The sequence below is a fragment of the Protopterus annectens genome, chromosome 5.part0 (genome assembly GCF_019279795.1).
Source record: "Protopterus annectens isolate FY-2018-M chromosome 5.part0, PAN1.0, whole genome shotgun sequence".
NCBI lineage: Eukaryota > Metazoa > Chordata > Ceratodontiformes > Protopteridae > Protopterus > Protopterus annectens.
The window spans coordinates 1,131,308,014-1,131,329,834 of record NC_056735.1 but is presented as its reverse complement, the minus strand read 5'-3'; the positions used below and the strand labels follow the sequence as shown (position 1 = coordinate 1,131,329,834).

The 21,821-nt window shown below is 42.0% G+C and overlaps 1 protein-coding gene across 1 annotated transcript in view; it reads right to left on the bottom strand.

The window, feature by feature from the left end:
* Window positions 1–21,821, bottom strand: part of GCC2 (GRIP and coiled-coil domain containing 2) — a 1,443,709-nt gene that overhangs the window by 7,136 nt on the left and 1,414,752 nt on the right. The window contains exon 22 of the mRNA XM_044070984.1: window positions 19,814–20,015. Coding sequence (XP_043926919.1) covers window positions 19,814–20,015 — 202 coding nt within the window. The remainder of the gene's footprint in view (window positions 1–19,813; window positions 20,016–21,821) is intronic.

The window sequence follows — 21,821 nt, the reverse complement described above, 5'->3', positions numbered from 1 at the left end:
TGATTGTGGTAATGAGGTTGAGGTCTCTGGAGCATGTAGTGTGGATAGCTTGGGATTTCTTTAGATTTAGCATTTCTAACAGAGCTGGGTCAGACATGGCTTTGTAAGTCAAGCAGAGATCGCCTCTAAGTAGACAATATGAGACAGAGAATATCTGGAGTCTTTTGAGTCTGTCCATGTAGGACATGTGTTTAATGCCTAGGATCCTCTTCCTGAGGTACTTCTGTGCCCTCTCCAGCTGTTGCAGATGTCTAGTGAGGCACGTGCCAAATGGGGCATTAGACTCAATGATTGGTCTAATGAGGGAAACGTAGAGAGAGATGATGACCTCTTTCTTCCTGGATGCAAAACCCTTGGTAATGAGATGTGCCACAGAGAAGGACTTTCTGACCACAGTGGCAATGTGGTGGTCGAAGGAGAGGCTACTGTCACCCTGTGTCCCCAGATCTCTTATAATGCCGTCAGTGTTCAGTGGGCTCCCATCAATGTGGTAATTAGTAGGAACTGAGTTTTTACCAAAGGGATGACATTTTTGGCATTAAGCTTAAAGTCATGGTTTCAACACCAGTCATTGGTCTCAGTGAGGCCTTTCTGTAGGATGTCTGCTTCACTTGGGGAGTTAATAATGGCTCCCAGCTTGCAGTCTTCTGTGAACTTGGTCAGCCAGAGTCCCTTTGTGTTGGCCTGGACTTCTGGGAAGTAGATGTCGAACAGGAGAGGAATCTGGACTGATCCCTGTGTGACTCCACTCGTGACTGGTCGGCAGTCTGACTTGGGAGTCTACTACTTTCACACTGTGTGTTCTATCTGTGAGCCAATTTGCAACCCACCTAGTGATATAGGGGTTGAGGCCTAGTTTGTTGAGTTTATCAATAATTCCTGAGTGAGGAATAGTATCAAAGGCCTTGGCCAGATCAAGGTAGCCTGTATGCACTGCCTTACCTTCATCCACAGCCCTGGTGACTGACTCAAAGTCGTCAACCAGGTTGAGCAGGCATGATTTCCCTTTCACAAGCCAAACTGCGTGGGGTCTAGAGTTTGGAGATTTCCTATATCTTTGTTAATCAGGTCCATGATGATGTGCATCATAGCTTTACATATCATCAGGCTAATGGGGCAATAATTCCCAGGGTCTGTAGTTGCTCCCACTTTATGGAGAGGGATGACTGTAGAAGTGCGCCATTCGGTACGGACAAAGCCTGAGGTGAGGCTGTGACTAAACAGGGCACACAGATGTGGTACCAGTTCACTTTGTAAGTTATTGTTCTCTGATGGAAACTGTTTATTTCTCCCCAAATTTTCTTAAGCTCCATAATAGCAGTTGTGATGTTTGGAATGCTGGCCAAGTCCTTACTTTCTCTGGGTAAATAATTTGTTGAAGTGAACATTTGATGTATGTTCTTTGATGAACACAGACTTGATGGAATTAGCTTTCGATTAAGTAATATAGGCCCCTCTTGCCAGCAACCCCTTACTACCACAAATCTATCATTATCTTTTTTCCTTCTTTTATCACTATTGAAGCTTCTCTAGGAAATTAGTATAATTACTCCACTGGTGCTGCGGTAGTGTTGTCGCCTCACAGCAAGACGTTGTCCCGTTCGATTCTCAGCTAGAGCGTCTTCTGTGTGGAGACATGCGTGAATGAGCATGCCTTTGTTGAAGGTTGTGCGTCAGGACTGGTAACTCGTCACATAAAAATCCACTACCAAACATTAGCGGACCGGAGTTCCCCTGTGGCGACCCCTAACTGGGATAAGCCGAAAGACACAACAACAACTCCACTTTTCCTTTGTCATTGATAATCTGCTGAATACCCATTCTGAAAATCCTCTCTTTTTTAAATTCATATGCTCATTTCTTTCCAAGTCCGTCTCCTGTAGCACTGCTATTTGCACTCTGCATTTATTAATATAATTCAATTTTTTTTTCTTTTTGTCTTTACTGTAAGGCCTCCAATGTTCCAAAATAATATGGCTAGCGTAGCATTCTTTATTTGAACCTATGTCATATTTTTCATGACTTTTTGTTTTAATGGAAACTCTCAAGCAAAAAACTAAATACATTTTCAAAACATGTCCATAACTTATTAACTTAGAACAAAGACACAAAGCTATGTACATCTTCAAGAAATGAAGTTTAACCCTTCAGATAGGAACAACTGCCTGTTCTTTTGTTATTTCCATTTTCCTTCCAGATGTGAAAAACAGCTTGTATGCTTTAAGAAAACTAACTTTTAGCCTTAAGAAAAAGTGCACTGGCTATCTTTAAATAAAACTAAGTTATACATTTTTCTATTAAATGCACTGAAGTAGTAAGACTGCTAGGGAAGCTGCTATCTCTTATTCACTTCCAGCAATTTCAAACAATTTTTTTTACTGAGCTGATTGCCCTTGTACCTTTACATTTTGCATTTTCCTCGGCAAACAATACACAGAACTCTCAAGATTACTTGCTTGCAACTGCAGACAGCTCATCTCCATGGAAACACAGTCAGCAATGAGAAAAAAAACAGGTAAAAACTCTACAGATGCATCAAGGACTCTGTCAGTATTACTCGGAACAAAAACAGAATATACAACTACCTATGCAAAAAAATAGAAAATTTCTCAACTCTAAATATAATCTGTTTACTTTTACATCCCCCACTTGAGCAGCCCAAGATTACAACATATAAACCTAAACTTGCTTTTGTCCAGCCTTTCTTCTCTTTTTGCATCATAAAACCAATATTTCTTAAAAAAATCGTGTTTACTTTAATATCTTTATCACATACAACAATCACTTTAAAGACTCACCATCACCTCCACATTTAAAATAACTCTGATTAAATACTACACAAAACTGCTTTACTATATAACATGCAATTTATATCGTGAAATGTTTTATATAAATAACATTATGATCAAAAATTATTTTACTTACAGTTACATTTTTTTTTAATTTTAGTGTCCTTAACTATAAACTATAAACTTTCTAAACAATAATCACATATAGCAGGGTATCTGCTTTACAGTCCAGCCAGAAGTTTAACAATGTCAGCAAAAGTCCAATCATTCTCAGCCACTTTTTCTTGCAAAGCTGTATTTCACAAATGTGACTGATGCTTTATAATCTCATGTTTATTCATTAATTTTGATGTTGCTGGTCTTCTTCCTGTTCATCTCCATCTCTCAACACCAGACTCTGGTTCAAGTCCAAGGTATTCCCAATTCTTCTAGATACCTCTTATGCTTTCATTCTGTCAAGCATTTTCCTTTGAAACACTGGAAATGGTTTCACTGGGACAGTCTCTCTATGAGCTTTATTATTAGAAGAATGAAAAGCATGCTCCCCTTCTATTTTACAGCTCACTTGTTGTTGGATAAACCTTTTGTATTTCTTCCTTTGCCTGTTTTGGATAAACAATGTCATTGATCCTCCAAGAAAAAATATTCTGAAGATAGTTGGATATAGCAGATTGAATTTCATTCTGGCCTCTCAACATTCCTTGGTTGCTGGGATAAACTTGTTTCTCTTCTGCCTGTTGTACAGTGAATAATCATTTTCCACTAATACTTTGCAATCTCAAACTGTTAATATTTTATTTATTTATTGACATTTCTTTACCAAGAAAGTCCAACTGGGCCAATGGGAAGAACAGCTCCAGTGATGCACTAAAATATAGTGACCATTATTTCAGAATGTTAAAGAAGTTATACAATGAAGCTATTACAAAGTTCTTTCCAATAATATAACATGATTAAGAGACTTATAAAAATACAATGCAAGGGTTAGCAGACTGAGGTGCATGCTTATTGTTGTACTGTTTGCATTAAAAACAATTCAAAATAAGCATTAAGCCAGGAGATATGGGCTTAATGCTCTTCTCTTACACCACAATTTAGTCAGGGTCATCTCCTTCTGTTGGTATGATTCAGTCCTTACTAATGCAGATCTTGGCTGCTTTCACCTGGCCAGGCTTGCAGCATACACTTGATGTGCCCTTTCAATTAACAAATCCAGCTGTTGAATACCAGTCTAACTGCTTAGTTGTCCTTTCATAAAATTAATACAATCTGCTCCTTCCAGTTTTTCTTGTGTAGCAGAAAATCTCAGGTTTTCTCTGCGTGCTCGGTCTTCTCATGATAACATATTTTTAAACATCTTTGAGAAGTCTCATATTCAGCCAGCCTTTTCTTCATTTCAACCTCTGATTTTTTTTTTTACAGTTTTATCAGTTAATCTACATAGCTAAACTTTTTTTTCCAGCCTTTTATTTGAGTTGATATACTCCTTCAATGTTTATTTTAATCAGTGCTGAATAAATTTGACTACTCTAAATTACTGGAAGCCATCTCATGTACTAAAGCTTAAGCCTGAACTGCTTTTTGCTGAGCAGCTGCAGGATTCCTCTCAAGCAGTGTTTTCTTTTCACTTTTTCTAGTTGATTTTGTTTCAGGTTCTCTAAATTTCTTCTTTGCTGGCATCCAGGCAGTGTACTAACTAGCCAGAATCTGAATTTTACTGAAGGCAGAATTACTAGTTCTTATTTCCCAATTTCTTTTTTTCACACTCAGAACTGAAATTAAGCTGTTGATCAGTGTTCAGCCATATTGGAAGTACCACAGAAATGGAGAACTTTAACCTTACACACATGAGCAATGTGAACATCTTATCCTCTTGTTCTGTCTTGAGCAGTCTTTCACATGCAGTCTGAATAGATAGGACTCTATCATATGGGACATTGGTGAACAATGCCTTGCAGTTTTGCAGAAAGCCAAACAACTTAAGCCAAACATGTCTCTTTACAGTTATGCTGGACTTGGCCTGCCCTCAGTGCTTCATCCAGTGTTTTGTGAATAAGCCTCACCAACAGCAATTATGTGTTGGACACTGCTGCCTCAGAGCCTCCAGCTTGCAGGGTAGGAAGCTATATAGCAACTTTGTCAGCATATAGAACTTCTTCTCCTCTAGGTCACATTGAAAACATGTCATGTGCATCGGGTAATTCAACTCTCTGATGGCAATAGCACTTGATCCATATACACAAGTCTCTCATCAAATTCATGGTTTCAGAATCCCTATTCAGGGGTTAGAATATACGTGACACCATTCTAGCTTACGTGAGAGAGAAACACACACACACACTTATTCATCTAGGAAGGGAGCTTCCCTTCATTACTCCATTCCCCCTTTTTGTTTAATATTACTGGCTTCTGACTTCCCTACTTGGCTGTCTGCACCCCATTCTCTATTTTCAGGATCACTATTTGGTATCCAATACTAGAACATGAGACAGAATTATTATAACAACAACAACATCTCAACAGGGTGCTGGTGAACTGAGATGTGGAGGTGGTGATGAGGGTGTCACTATTCAAATTTAAGGCCTTGTGTATTTTTTATAATTAACTCAGACAGCCATCATGTGCAAAAGTGGAAAATCACATGAATATGCATAAAAATGCTCACTGCATTCATGCTACAAAAAGTACTCTGGGAATCAGTGAAACTATAACAGATCAACAAACAATGTTTGACATCCACACTGTGCATGGAGAAGCAGTTTTTGGTTGGTCAATCCAGTTAGGATTGCCACCTGCCCTTTTCACAGGACAGTCATGATTCGGGCAGTTGTGTCTTGTAAAAAACATGAAAATGGCAAAAATCCTGATATTTTACAAGACAAAAATATATTTTATAACTTTCCCGTAAATATCACAGAATACTATGGCACTATATCTGAAACATCTAAATATATATAAAACAACAGGAAAAAAGCTGAAGTTCTTCAACACTGAAATGTTATTTTGTGCAATAAAGTGAAGCGTGTCATTGGCACTGGATGAGGGTGTGCTTTGTCTGCAAGGTCTTGTTTCAGTAAGAAATATCCCACTTTTAGTACTTGAAAAGGTGGCAACCTTAAATTCAGCCTCTCATAGGTAATACATGAGTCACCAGTAGGACACAAAAAAATCAAGTGGAATTGTCAAACCAAAATAGACCTGAAGAAAATGTGTTCCAAGTCAGAATTATAAGACAGAGAACATGTACAAAAGTATGACAAAGCTAATGGGAAGGAAAAGGAAGAGATTAAAGAAAAGCTGCTTTATTCAAGGTGGTCTAACAAACAGCAATTTACTCATTGGTTAGCAAAGATATCAAACAGGGACTATAAAGACAGACACCTGCCTTTCAAGATCAAGACTCTGTAACATTATCAAAAGCTAACAAGTAGCTTCACCAGTGGTACTACACAGATGGGATTAGAATTAGTTTTTTTCATGTATACTGGTAGAAATTAGAAGTTATGTACTCACCATAACGTTCCATCTGAGTAGGTGTATTCATTTGTCTGCAACCTGTGGGTTATGGATCCGATATCGGATCCGAACCGGCATGGTTTTCCAGCTATGGATCCGAGCTCTCAGCTCCTCCCCTCACCCATAATGCCCTGCTCTCCCTACATGACCTCAGATCGAGTTTGCCAACAAGAAATACCCTAATAAGGGTAACACATAATATGCAGGAAACTGACAAGGCCAGGGGAATAGGAGGGGGGGATGGTTGCAGACAAATGAATACACCTACTCAGATGGAACGTTATGGTGAGTACATAACTTCTAAATCTGAAGTAGGAGATTCATTTGTCTGCAACCTGTGGGACAGAGTCCCCAGCTACCAGAATCTTGGGCGGCCATCATGGAAGGATATTCCGGAGCACCACGGAGCCAAAGGATGCTCTACCTCTAGATGTAATATCCAACTTGTAGTGGGAAATAAAGGTGTGAGATGAAGCCCAAGTGGCTGCTGAACAAATATCATCCAGAGGAATCCTAGCTTTAAAGGCCACTGAAGTAGAAACTGACCAGGTTGAATGGGCATGTACTCCCTCCGGTGCGGGCCTTCCAGAAGCTTGATAAGCCAATAAGATGCACTACGAAATCCAGCGTGATAAGGAGACTTTGGAAATTGGTCTGCCCAAATTGAATTTAGCAAAGGAAATAAACAACTGGTCGGATTGCCTATGACCAGCTGTCCTGTTCAGATAAAATCTAAGTTGCCTGTGAACATCTAAGGAATGTAGCTTGTATTCACCTTTGTTTTGATATTTAGGAAAGAAAACAGGGAGGTTAATGGATTGATTAATATTTGCTTCAGAAGCTACCTTAGGAAGAAAGGACGGGTTGGCCCTGAGGTATAAACGGTCCGGATGAAAGGCCAAGTAAGGAGGCTTGACGGATAAGGCTTGAAGTTCTGAAACTCTCTTGGCCGAGGTAATGGCTACTAAAAAGGCCGTCTTGAAAGATAAAAATTTCAGATCTACCGTAGCCGCAGGTTCGAAGGGGGGAGCGGTCAAGGCCTGAAGGACCAATGAAAGGTCCCAAGGAGGAACCACTTGCTTTACAGGGGGTCTGAGGAGAAAAGTACCTTTTAGGAAAATCTTACACAACTTGGCAGACATCAGTGGACTGGAGTCTTGACCAATATGATAATGAGAAATTGCCGCAAGTTGCACTTTGACCGTGGAACTGCTGGCACCATCATTAAAAAGAGTGGTTAAGAAGTCAAGCACCAGAGGAAGGGGAACTGTGAAGGGGTCTAGACCTTGCCGCTCCGCCTAAATGGAGAACCGTTTCCACTTGCTGCGGTAAACTTTCCTGGTAGATGGTTTATGAGCCGCTACCAGGATGGCCTTAACTGGAGACGAAATACCGGGAGTCCTGATCAGGAGTGGAACTGGAGCAGCCAAGCAGTCAGCTTCAGGTTGTCCAGATTCGGAGTTGATAGATGGGACGGGTGAGATATCAGATCCGGAATGGGATCTAGAATCCAAGGAGGATTCACTGAGTGAGACCTTAGGAAGGGGAACCAGATCTGTCGAGGCCAGAATGGGGCAATGAGAATCATTCTGCACCCCAACCGAGAGGCTTTCTGAAGAACTTGGAGCATCAGAGGCAAAGGGGGGTAAGCATAAAGAAGACCGGGGGGCCAAGCATGCACCAGAGCGTCTCTTGGGGTATCTCCGGAAGGAGGGATTAGAGCGAAAAAACTGTCGCACTTGGTGTTTGAGGGAGACGCAAAAAGATCGTAACAAGGAGTTCCCCACCGTGCGAAGATGCGTTTCGCTACCTGAGCATTGAGAGACCACTCATAAGGGGAGAGAATGGTGCAACTGAGTTTGTCCGCAAGGATGTTGGACCGACCCGGAATATGCATTGCGATGAGAAAGCGGTTGGTGGAGATTGCCCATTCCCACACTCTCATGGCTTCTCGACAAAGAGGATAAGACCTGGTTCCGCCCTGCTTGCTGATATACCAGACGACAGACATGTTGTCCGATTGAATCGCAATAGTTCCCAAGGGAAGAAAGGCCTGTAGTGCTTGCAACGCTAAGAGCACTGCTCTCATCTCTAGAACATTGATATGCAGTAAGGTCTCTGAATCGTTCCACGTGCCTTGGACCGTACGGCCTGCAAAATGCCCCCCCCCACCCGAGGCGGGAGGCGTCCGTGGTCACCGTGGCGAGAGGGGGAGAAGCACAAAAGGGGCGGCCTCCGTGGAGATCTTGTGAGTGGAGCCACCACAGGAGGGACCGCTTGCAAGCCTTGCTGATCGCAATGGGATGATGCATAGGAAGAGCAAGATAAGACCACTGAACTAGGAGTGTCCATTGAAGGACCCGCACGTTGAACCTGGCGAGGGGAAGAAGGGCGATCGCTGCTGCCATGGACCCTAGAGCCCTCAGGACCAACTCCGCCGGAACTGAGCTTGAGTGGAGGATGGCCCGCACCTGGAGTTGCAGATTCTGAATTCTGTCCGCAGTGAGGAAGGCTCTTAACCGTCTCGTGTCTAGCCTAGCACCTATAAAATCTATGAACTGCGTAGGGGCAAGGTTGGACTTTTCTGCATTTATTGTGATGCCCAGACGGGGGGCTAGATGGAGAAAGGAATCTCGTGCCAATAACAGTAGATGCCTTGTTGGAGCGGTGAGAAGCCAGTCGTCCAGGTAAGGGAAGACCTGCACCCCCTGAAGCCTCAGGTGGGCCGCTACCACTGCTAATACCTTGGTGAACACCCTGGGGGCTGTGGTGAGACCAAAGGGAAGGACCCGGAATTGGTAGTGACTGGCTCCCAGCTGGAAGCAGCGAAACCTCCTGGAGCGCCTGTCCATTAGAATATGGTAGTACGCGTCCTTGAGGTCTATAGAGCACATCCAGTGATTTTCTCCCAGAAGGGGGAGAATAGACTGTAAGGTAACCATTCGGAACTTCTCCTTGGGAACTGCCAGGTTCAAGAGTGAAAGGTCTAGTATTGGTCGTAGATCCCCCGTCTTTTTTGGCACTAAAAAGAACCTGGAGTAGAACCCTGATCCGATCTGGTCTGGGGGGACGGGCTGGATGGCCAATTTCTGCTAAAGCGGCCTCCCTCTGACCGGGTGGAACGTCGGGGAGGGACTTCAATTTTGGAAGGTGATGAAATGGGATGCGGTATCCTCTGGATATGATGCGGAGGACCCAGCGGTCTGATGTTATGGACTCCCATGCCGCTAGGTGCTCCGAAAAACGTCCCCCGACTGCCTCCAGAGTGGAGCAGCCGGGCAACCCTTCAGGGCTGCTGCGCGGGCCGTTCAGAGAAGGGTTCTCTGGACCCGAAGTTCCTGGGAGCCCCTCTGCCCCTGGGGCGGCGTCCTCCCTGTCCTCCTCTGCCACGGAAGGACTGGTTGTCTGGAGCGGGTTGGGACTGCTGCGATTTCCGGAACCACATCTTCTTCTGGCCCTTTTGGTTCCTAGAATAGGGCCTCTGGGGCACAGAGAAGCGGATTCCAATGGCAGACAGCGTCTTCCCGTCCTTTTCGCTCTGGGTCAAAGTATCGCGAACAGTTTTGCCAAAAAGGGCAGAACCATCGAAGGGAGCGTTCGCAAATGATGCCTTGACGGGCTCCGTGAAATCACAATGACGGAGCCAGGCCTGACGTCTAGTAACTAGGCCTGTCTTGCGGCTCTAGCGGCTCCCTCCATAGCATGGGACAGTAGCCGCATAGAGGTATTAGTCACGGACCTAAGAGTGGCCATACGGGTGGAGTGCAACAATTTGTCCTCCTCCGACATGGACTCTGGGGGGGATGCAGCGTATTCCTTGATAAGATCGCGCTGCATCCTAATCACGTGCCAGGTAGTTCAGCGCCCTCACTGAAAAGGCCGCTGAACTAAACATCCGCTTCCCCAAGCGGTCCATCATCCAAGACTCCTTGCTCGGGGGGTGGACTGAGGGGCTCTCCTGAGCAAGTTCCCTCTTGGTGGCTGCCGCCGTCAACATGGCATCTACCGGAGGCCCTTTACTCCAGTGGGCAAGGTCAGCCGGGGGACTAAGTATACGGTCAGGCCTTTTTAGGATTGGCTCCACGGTGTCCGGATCCTTCCACGCCCTGGTGGTAATCAGGTCCACCAGGGGGTCGGCAGGAGGTGACACCCAAGAGGTAGACGGGCCCGCTTCAAATGCCTCCAAGAACACGGACTCGTCCGAGGAAGACTTGGAGGCAGACCACCCCCCCCCTTATGCAAAGCATTTCCATGATGTCTCCAAAGGAGACATCCTCGGGGGGTGATCTTGGGGAGCCTTCCCCTTCCTCCAAATCCGTGTCTTCTGTGAGAGACTCGGGGGAGTCTATGTGCCTCCTTTTGCACGTATGCTTGCGAGGGGCATTCTCCGGGGGGCTGTCAGAAGATCCCTCGCAAGCAGTGTCATGTTCCAAAGGAACAACTTGGGGCAAAGGAGCGGGCTGTCCCAGTGGCCGGATGGTGGAAGCCTGGCCCAGTGCAGATGGAGCGCGGGACGGAGCAGAAGCAAGTGCCGGGGGTCCGGAAACCCTCAACAGGGCCCTCTCCACTACATCAAAAGCCGAGGGGGAGCCGACCTCGACCAAAGGATCCGATAATCGGCTCCCCCTAGGATCCGAAGAGTGGATCGGAGCCGGCACCGAAGCACTCGGATTCGAGGGGACAGTGCGCTCCGACACGGATGGCGCCGAAGGAGCACTGATCCCCCTGGATCCGAAGCTCGGATCCAGGCTCCGAGAGGTCGGATCCGAAGCACTCGAGGGCAGGGTCGGATCCGAAGTACCCAGTACTATCAGCGCCGACCCATCCCCGGCTCCGAAGCTGCTCGGCTCCAACTGCTCCGAACCCGGGTAGCGGGTCGGAGAAGGAGCTATAGGTTTAAAGAAAGGGGTCGAGCTCCCCCCCAGAGGGGGGGGGGAGGCAAGAGCACTCCCATCTGCATCTGGACCTGGATGAACCTTCTCATCATCTGGTCCAGAACAGCATCAGATAAACTGTACGTAGATCTCGACGAGGCTACCGAGGTAGGCCTTGAGTGCCTCCTCGAAAGCCTCGACGGAGATCGGGTCTCCTCCTCCTCCTCAGGTCCCGGTGAAAAGCACACAGGAGACCGGAGCCGAGGAGGGGGAGAACCAGCAGACAAGGAGGCCGGAGGAGAAGCCCGCTTGGCAGGCGGGGCCGAAACAGAGGTCTCGGCCCGCCGCTTATGGTGCTTCTCCCTCCGGTCCTTCTTTCTTGCTTCCCTCTCCTCCAAACCACTAGAGGGAGGTTGAGTCCCAGGTGGAGGAGGGGGAGCCGGAGAGGAGGGAACCGTAGACACGGTACCCCCCGAAGGAGCGGTAGCCGGAGCCGAGTCCGGGGGCAAAAGTCCCGCCAGGACCAGCTTCGACCTCCGCTCCTTCAATGCCCTGGGGTTGAACCCTGCACAAATGGAACATCCAGAAGTGAGGTGTTCAACCCCAAGGCATCGAACGCACCGAGTGTGGCCATCAGCAGGGGAAAGCTTATGGCCACACTCTGAGCACTTCGAAAAAACAGCCTTAGGTGGTTCAGACATCCTAAGGACACTAGTTTTTACTTTAATTAGTCTAAAAAAAGTAAAGGCTAACTAGCCAAACAAACACAGGCCCAAACACACACTACGCACCAGCGAGGGGAGGGAAACTAAAAGTTATAAAAGTTAATAAAACTAAACAACTTTAAGCTATAAAAAGGGAAACCTATAACTTTCACACAAAACTGACTGAAAAACCTTAAATTGAACACTGAAATTAGCAGTAATAAATACTTAGCTGTAGAGCTCTCAGAAACCAATCTGGTCACCAGCACGGCAAACTAGATCTGAGGTCATGTAGGGAGAGCAGGGCATTATGGGTGAGGGGAGGAGCTGAGAGCTCGGATCCATAGCTGGAAAACCATGCCGGTTCGGATCCGATATCGGAGCCATAACCCACAGGTTGCAGACAAATGAATCTCCTACTTCAGATCAAATGTTTGAAATAAATAATTTTTTTCTTAGGGAAGTTTTAAAGATGTAACGGTAATTACATTGCCAAGGAACTGCAAGATACCAATTGGAGTGATGACACTACCAGCTGTTGTTACTCAGAGGTGATTTTATCACTTGCAAGTTAAACAAAACGGCTGAGGAGCACCAACGGAGAGCAACAGTGCACGATAAGTGAAAGTCTTCAAATCTTCTTAACGCACAATTTATTAAGTTATAAAACTGACGTTTTCGCTACCAGAAACTATGGTAGCTTCCTCAGAGAAAGATAAAACAACAAGAATGTTTTATGGTCTAGTAGATGTAATCAGTATGATGACATTTTCCAAGTTATGTTTAACTGGTTCTTTATATGGTCTAGTTATTCATACTAAAAAGCAAAGTGTTTTTATTAATTAGTTTTATCTTCTTGTGGGTTTTATTATTGACTTCTTATTGGTATACTAGTAGTATACGTGTTTAGTATTGTTGATTGAACTGTTTTTTAATGAAAGATGGATAATCTTTCTAACGAGAGAATGACAATTTTCCAGTTAAGACAGGATATGACGTTTTTTATTAACTAGTAGTTCTAATTGTAATTAGGAAATAAGGCGCCAAACTCTGTATTTATTTCATTACTCTGCATTGTTGTTTTATCTTTCTCTGAGGAAGCTACCATAGTTTCTGGTAGCGAAAACGTCAGTTTTATAACTTAATAAATTGCGCGTTAAGAAGATTTGAAGACTTTCACTTATCGTGCACTGTTGCTCTCCGTTGGTGCTCCTCAGCCGTTTTGTTTTACTGGTTTTCTATACGTACCTAGTTTGTGCTTGTGTTTTGTGCTTATGGCTTCAGGAACATCGGAAAGCCCAGCAAGCCCTAACATCTTCGGGCTTTCTAACTCGGAGACATCTGGGACTAACAATGGATCTAATAATGACATGATGTCTCTTTTAGCCGGTATCACTCAACAGCTTGACTTGTTCAACACTCGGATGGACAATTTTGATCTGCGACTTGCAAACGGCAATGTCGGCAGTAGCATCATGCAGAGTAATGTTTCTAATATGACGGGCTCTCTGCCAATCCCAGCGGGCCAGCGTATTAATGCTTCCTCTACTGCAGGTACTTTCCAAACTTTACCGCAACCTGGCCTAGTATTTTCGTCTATTCCAGTGGGGCAGAGGCTTAATGTCTCTTCTAATGGTGAAAGCCTTCATAATTTGATGCAACCTGGACTAAACTCAGGCGGAGCTAACAATGTCGTGAATGTTGATGCCAACAGTAATGGGTTAAACACGGTGCTTATTGGGGTTCCATCACTCTGCGACTGGATTTCGGACTTGGACTCTTTTACTTTCTCGCAGCAAGGGATGCAGGAATCACCGGCACTTCAAAATAATATTTCTCCTGACTCCATGGATTCTTTGGTGAGCAAGCTTAAATCCTTTGACACTAAACTGTTAAAGCTCCGAAAATTGCAACTGGAAGTTTGTTATTTTAAACAGTGCTTACAAGACAAAATTATTCCAAAGGGACTGCGGAGCACTTTTGCTCCTACTGGTTTGTTAATTGATGCAGCCTTCCTATCTGACTTAAAAATTTTATTTGACCAACAAGGTTTTCAATTACTTGACCTTATGATTAAACATTATTCAATTCACATTTCTGCACTTATTTCTGAAATTAATGGCTTGGACAGTTTGATTAAAGCTGATTTAGACTTTGTGAGATATAAATATGATTATGCACGCATATTTAACAGCATTGATGCATTACTGGGCAAGTTAAAAGTTAACAAAGCTAAAAAGCTCAACAGGGACAGATTAATGTACCAGCAGAACAAAGCTTATGTCAAACTTTCTATCCCTTCTTCTACCCTGGAGCCTCCTAACACCAATGGTTCTAATAATGTACCTGACTCTGCTTACAACCACGACGAACAAATGGACTCGGTACAAGAGTTTCCTGATTCAGATACAGGACCACGTCGTAGCAACAGAATCAGGGCTAACAAGAACAAGTGTAATTCAAACTTTAATAATGCCCCACAACAACAGGGGTCAGGGCATTATAACCAAGGTTATAATAACAAAGAGACAGGTTTTTTAGGTCAACACAACAAGAATCGCCAACAAGGACACAGGAATGCCCACTGGAACAATCATTGACCTCAAACCTGTATGACATTTCTTTCCTTGGTAACACTGAGCTTCCAAAAATATTAGTTAATACTAAAGGTGACTTTCAAGTTTACAATTTCTCTAGTTTCACTATTGAGCAAGAACTCATTGACCTACTGGCATTGGGCAACACTTTTGTACCTAGTCGTCATTTCAATTTAGCTGAGACTATCATTGACCTTAAATGTTTTACACGTAAGCTTAATTTTGGCTTACTTTTCTCTGCTCCTATGCAGCAAGAATTACATAATCTTAAACTTTTGAGTGTATATAATCCTCCACTACACCCCGAATTAACCCTTTTTGAAAGGGCTTGTGAATTTGAATTGAGATACCTTGATGCGCATTATAAATCACTAGTGAGTCATCAGAAGTTCAATATTTCTAAGGAGCAACAGTTGTTGTTAAATGAACTTTGTAATTTACCAGTAAGAGTTCTCAAACCTGACAAAGGGGGTGGGCTGGTCATTTTTGATAAATTTGATTATTCTGCTAGAATGTCACACATTCTTAACAGTCCTGCTTATCAGCCTTCTTCTCTTAATGAAATGAACACAGCCCTTTCCAGAAACAGGGGTTATTTTAGGGATTTATTCCTTTCGGGTAAAATTAATAGTGACATTTATCACTTCATAGACATAACTACACCTAAGACCCCTATCATTTTTGGAATTCCCAAAATACATAAAGATCTACACAATCCACCAATGAGAGCTCTTATAGACGGTAGGTCGTCCATGACTCACCCATGCGCACGAGTAGTGGACAGTATTTTGTCCAAGTATCTCAAATCAATCCCTGGTATCTGTAAGGACTCTTGGTCCTTTCTTTCTGATATTAACCAGCTTAACTTGGACTTAGACTGTAATTTTCTCACCATAGACGTGGTGGATCTTTACACCTCGATCCCACATTTGGAAGCCACAGAATGGATTGCTAACATTTTAACTAGTTTAGGTGCACCTAGCAATGACATTGACACAGTTTCTGAGCTCCTTGACATCATTTTAACATCTAATTTTTTCATTTTTGAAAAGCAATACTTTCTACAACGACAGGGTATTGCAATGGGCTCACCGTGTGGCACCTCTGTGACCAACATGCTTGTTGCCTACTGGGAGAAAGAATTTATTTTGAACAAACCTATGTTCTCAGATCAGATAACATACTACACTAGATACCTGGATGATATCTTCATTTTATTTAAGGGGTCAGAACAGGAGGCACTTCAGCTTGTTGAATATATGAATAGTACAACTTCTTTTTTCAAGTTTACATATCAATTTTCAACACACTCAATTGATTATTTGCATGTTAAGACTTGAAAAAAAGATCTTGACTTGTTCACTTTCTTCTTCTATTCATAGAAAGTCAACCTATTGTAATTCATTTCTTCATTTTTCAAGTCAACACCCATTCAAACAAAAAAAATCAATAGTTAAAGGCCAACTCATTAGAGCAGCAAGAATGTGTAGCACTGAGGCTTACTTTGATAGGGAATGTCAACTCCTTTTTGAAATGTTTAGCAGTCGTGATTACCCAGTGCCCCTTATTCATGAGTTAACATCAGAAGTGAGAAATAAGAGAAGAGGAGGTGTTTATAAACCTCTTCTTGATAATAACCATATAGGCACTATCACTTCTCCGTCTCTTGTTGATTTATTACCACCATCTAGTTCTACCACCATTTCATGGAACACACCAAAAGAGAACCAAATGTTTTCTTCCAGTTTCATTACAACATTTAGTATTGACTCTAAACATGTTTGCTCTATTTTATTTAAAAATTGGTATTTCATCACGAGCAACAGTTTCCTTTCTGAAAAGCTGGGTGATAAGCCTGTAATAGTCTATAGAAGGGGTCAAAACCTGAAAGCTCTGTTAGAAAGGAACAAAAACTCTGATACATTTGTAAAACAGAAAGGGACGTTTACATGTGGACACTGTAACTGGTGTAGTTGCCTTAGAACTGGCAACTCTATTCAACTGAGGGGGAAAAAACGTAGTATTCATCATAAGGTTAATTGTGACACTAAGTCTATTGTTTACCTGGCCACCTGTGACAGTTGCCCTGCGTACTATGTTGGTAAAACTGAACGTAAATTCAAAGAAAGAATTTACCAACACATGTACGCTATCAAAAAAAGAAAGGAGGAAAATGCTTTGGCAAAGCACATTATTCATAACACTGGACATAATTTTCGTTTTTCTGCCATTGACCATATTCCACATAATATAAGAGGTGGACCTTCTTCCATCCTTTTGGAAACTAAAGAACTGGAATGGCAGATAAAACTTAATGCATTTTGTCCACCTGGTTTAAATGAAAACTGTAATATCTCATGTTTTCTTAAACTTAAGAGTTATTTAAGATAATATTTTTTAGATAATTAAATTAATCTTGTTATTTTATTCTTTGCCCTTAAAATTATATTTTGTGTTGTAGCACAACACACTTTATTGACAGGTTGAGCTACATACATCTTTTTTAATTTTGTCATTGGAGGGTTGTCTACCTCAACCTATAGGAGAACCCTGTTTGTAACAAAGCTGTAGCTTTAACTTTTCTAGTGCTCTGTTCATCCTTTTTACTGTGCTCCCTACTTTTTATCCATACAAATTAGTAGTGGGCAATTGAATACTATTCGCTCTTTGTTCATGAGCTTGACTTGTAGGACTGTTACATATTTCTTATTTAAATGTTTTATGGTCTAGTAGATGTAATCAGTATGATGACATTTTCCAAGTTATGTTTAACTGGTTCTTTATATGGTCTAGTTATTCATACTAAAAAGCAAAGTGTTTTTATTAATTAGTTTTATCTTCTCGTGGGTTTTATTATTGACTTCTTATTGGTATACTAGTAGTATACGTGTTTAGTATTGTTGATTGAACTGTTTTTTAATGAAAGATGGATAATCTTTCTAACGAGAGAATGACAATTTTCCAGTTAAGACAGGATATGACGTTTTTTATTAACTAGTAGTTCTAATTGTAATTAGGAAATAAGGCGCCAAACTCTGTATTTATTTCATTACTCTGCATTGTTGTTTTATCTTTCTCTGAGGAAGCTACCATAGTTTCTGGTAGCGAAAACGTCAGTTTTATAACTTAATAAATTGTGCGTTAAGAAGATTTGAAGACTTTCACTTATCGTGCACTGTTGCTCTCCATTGGTGCTCCTCAGCCGTTTTGTTTTACTGGTTTTCTATACGTACCTAGTTTATCACTTGCAAGTTGTTATGGCCTGTCTTTGAAAGTAAAATAATTCTGCTATTGATACTCTGGTAGCAGTAGCAAATACCAGAAGTTATCCACCTTGGTGAAGAGGAAGACTGTCAAATCTAAAATGTATCACAGCTATAAAGTCCAAACCAATAGGCTCTAGCAAACTCACTGAGTAATTAAATGCTTTTTAAAAATATACTACTGCAAATGTCAGTGAATGCTCTGGTAACACTGACAAAGTTATTGCACAGGAACCCCCTAGAAACTGCAGGCATCTCAAGTGATATTTTGTCTGTGGCTAATTTGTTGAACTCTCTGAGTAATGTTACTATTCATACTGGGGCAATGATGACGATCATGGAGAGCATCCATTTGACTTGTGAAGAATGTTAGAACTTTCATCTCGTGGAGGATAATGTATAGGCACATAAATAGGTATCTGTACGTGACAGTTTAACACTCCATCACCATTAAAGGTGAAGGCAGGGTGAAGTTTCAGTTCTGCAATAGCAATGAGGGTTTAGACGTTTAAATTGCACACAGTTCTGACCACTTCTACAGGTGGAATGGCCCTCCAGTGTCTATGGAAGTACTAGGTTTAGTATCATCTTTCGCACCTGCAGCTTGGTCTACATAAACAGTGGACAGAGAAAGACTCATACAACATTACAACTATACAGCTCAGTTATGCAAACAAGAACTGCTTTTAAAGAAACAAATCTTTCTGTACTGTATTACAGCATTAAATATTCAAGCATATGCATGCAGGGAATTCTAAGCAAGTTTATTTACAGGTTCTGTAAACTATTTTGAATACATGGGCAGGAAAAGTGCAAAGTAAAACCACATTATAGTTTAACCAAGTACCAATTATTACTGTTCCCAGATTAGACTAGATCTCTTCATTTTTTACAGGCTTACAGGTTCTGAGTAAAATTACGATCAAGAAGCTCAGCAATGTCAGCCAGTGCTAGTGCTGGAATAATGTTACCTAGCAGGCACATTTTTGCAAATATCCCAGGTGAAAATTTGTGATCACAAACAGCCATCCAGACTGGTTTTAAAAGTTGTTAGGGAAGTACTCTGTGATGTGTAAGGGCAGCTTATTCCAGAAATGGGGAACATATTGAGTTAAGTATATGTCACACCATCTGGTGGTCCTGATGTGATACTATAAATGTTTAGGTCATTAGCGTGGGTAATTTGCTTTATTTACAGTTCTGTTTAAGTAAAGGAGTTCATAGAATGTTGGGCTGTTCATAGTATGGAAGGGTAAATAGAGATCCATTCATGAGTTTGTACAATGAGAAAAAGACCAGGCTTATAGTCTGCCAGAGCAGATTAGGGTACTAAAACTTTATATCTTTTACATGGAAAAAAAATACTGAAGTCTTTCAACTTGTTTAGGAGTATAGGTAGGTACATCCCAAAGGCGACATTATATTCAATGGTTGGAGCACTATGTACAAAATGCAGTGGGATTATAAACCTCTTTGGATCTTTTGGAAATACCATGAAGACTGATTGTGCAAGGTAGAAGAATTGTGTAAGGTAGAAGAAAAAGACATTATGATCAAAGGACAATGTTAATAACATCGGTACTAAGGTCCTTAAAAACTTGTGTCAGATATGAGTGGGACGTTATCTACATGGTAGGCAGTAGAGATGCTAGATTTACTAAAGGAAACTATGCTGCACTTCTTCGCATTGAGGGTAGGCCCATTATTAACACACCAAACTCTGAAATCATTTTGATCTAGTCTTTGCTAGGGAATCTGCATATCAAAGTGGGATTTAATAATCGCTTCCAGTTTCCAATCATCAGCAAACTTGGTTAACCATAGGCGATTGATACCAACTTTCATGCCAGAGAAATCCATACCAAAGAGGAATGGGCCTAGGACAGAGCCCTGCGGTAAACCACTGGTGATGACGCTTTGTCTAGAGCAAGCATCACTGACCTTAATGGTATGGGCTCTGTCAGACAGCTAACATTTAAGTTCTGATAAAGTTTACTCTGCAGATTTCTGCCTTGAAAAAGAAAGCATTTAATGGAAGGTGCATTATAAAATAACATCAAGTCCATTTACCATGAGCAATTGTAGTTAGCTTGTTCTTTTCTTCAGGGCTGAGCTGCAACATGGTATTAATAACAGGAAGAAGTCTCACTCTCTCACTGCCGGATTTCAAGAATATGAACTGGAGCAAAACATTTTTTAAATATTCCAGATTAGCCACAGACTTCTCTCGCTCTTGGTTTCTCTCCAACCGTCTTACTTCACTCTTTAGAAGCTAAACAAGAAAAAGGAACACGAGTGAAAAATACAGATTTATTTATCCCCTTCCATCTTCTACATTCTGCAGCATTACAGAAATATTATGAGATAATAACATAAAATTTTGTCAGGGAAATCGTATCATTTAAGATAACTGTTGACTGACAGATTCCATTAAGATACTTACAAGGAAAAAGTTAAGTGACTGGTGAGACTGCCTACCAGTAAAGTTAACTGGTAAAAACAATGTAGTGGTTAAAACTTAGCATTCTAAAACCTCAAAAATGGTCTAGCCATAGACGCCAATAAGTTGTAATCTATAAAGAGCAGATTGGAAATGTGGAGTTGCAACTAATGCTAGATCAACAACTTACTTCAGGATTGAGCTCCCCAAGTCAGAAATTTCTTTGAGGTCTATGTATTAAAAACTTTGGGGACTATATAATTACACTGTTACTAGGTGTGATTAATGATCTACATGGCCAGTACTACCATATAATTCCCCTCCTCCATATCAGTGTAGTGTATTATCAATGAAAGTCAATCAGATATTCACACATTTACTTGTTTTACTTACTTTACTCCATCAGAAAAGTGTGAAGCACTGTCTATCCATATTAGCACTGCAGAAATTTTTGCTGATAGCTGTGCTGTTGCCTTAGTATCTGCTCTTTATTTTTGCTTTACTTTAATTTTCTTTATTTTAGTAGCATGCCAGAGCAATTACTAGAGCCATACTTAGTTTCTAGGGACATCATATTACCATGTCCTGGTGTACTGTAGTCAGAAGTGAGTGGCGGATGACAAGCAGCAGCATGCACGGTGAGCTGGAGATGTCTCTAAGTATCTTTTGTACATCTGGGTGTCGCTGCGCGTGAATGAAAGATGGAGTGATGCCAACTTACCACCAAAGTTTTCTTGTCTCTAACTTTATAACTGTTCCATTCTACTAAAGTTCAACATTTTGCATTCAAGCCAGCAGCCAAGTGTACACAGAGAGACTTAAATGCATTTTCAGTATAACAGGGATAGTATTCACATTATAGCATCCATTTCAATTTTTTTCGGCAGTACAGAGTATAATTTTGATACTTAGCTGAAACATAGGCTCATAATCATACTAGGCTGATTACAACAAGGGCCTTTTTAAGCCTAACCATGCAACCCAAATTTCTGACCAGTTCTGGTACCCTTGATAAGTGTAAGCAGTGGCTTGGGAGCTGAAACATTTACAAACAGTGGACTGGGAGATGAACCATTTACAGGCTGTCTGTGTCCATTGCAGACAAAGATACCAAACCAGAGATGCGCTTCCTGTTCCCCATCCAAAAGTCCAAGTTACACTTGAACTGGGTTAGTGTGGAAATCTGCTTCACGTGGCTGGGGAACCTGTTCCAGAGAAGGAATAGTGTCAGGGATACATACCTGTCTCACCTATTTATAAGATGCAAGTCTTTAGAATAGGTAATGCTGGTGCTGTTTGCTTTGTGGATATATAGGAGGTCGATCAGCGTAGGGTCTGACAATGCCTTGTATGCCTGGCACAGATCTCCCCCCTCAACACTGGTATGAGGCAGAATACACGAATACAGTCTTGGGGAGGTCTGCAAAGGACATGTTACTTATGCCCTGTGTTCTTTTAACGAGGAACTTCTGTTGACTTTCCAACTGTTGCATGTGCCTGGTTAGGTACATACCAAATGGGGCTCTGTTAGTCAGTAATAGGTCTGATGAATAATAGCATGTTATCCCAGAGGAAAGGGACCTATGCATGCAGAAACTGTTCAGTCTGTAAGTGCATACATTCTTGTTTAGTGTTCAC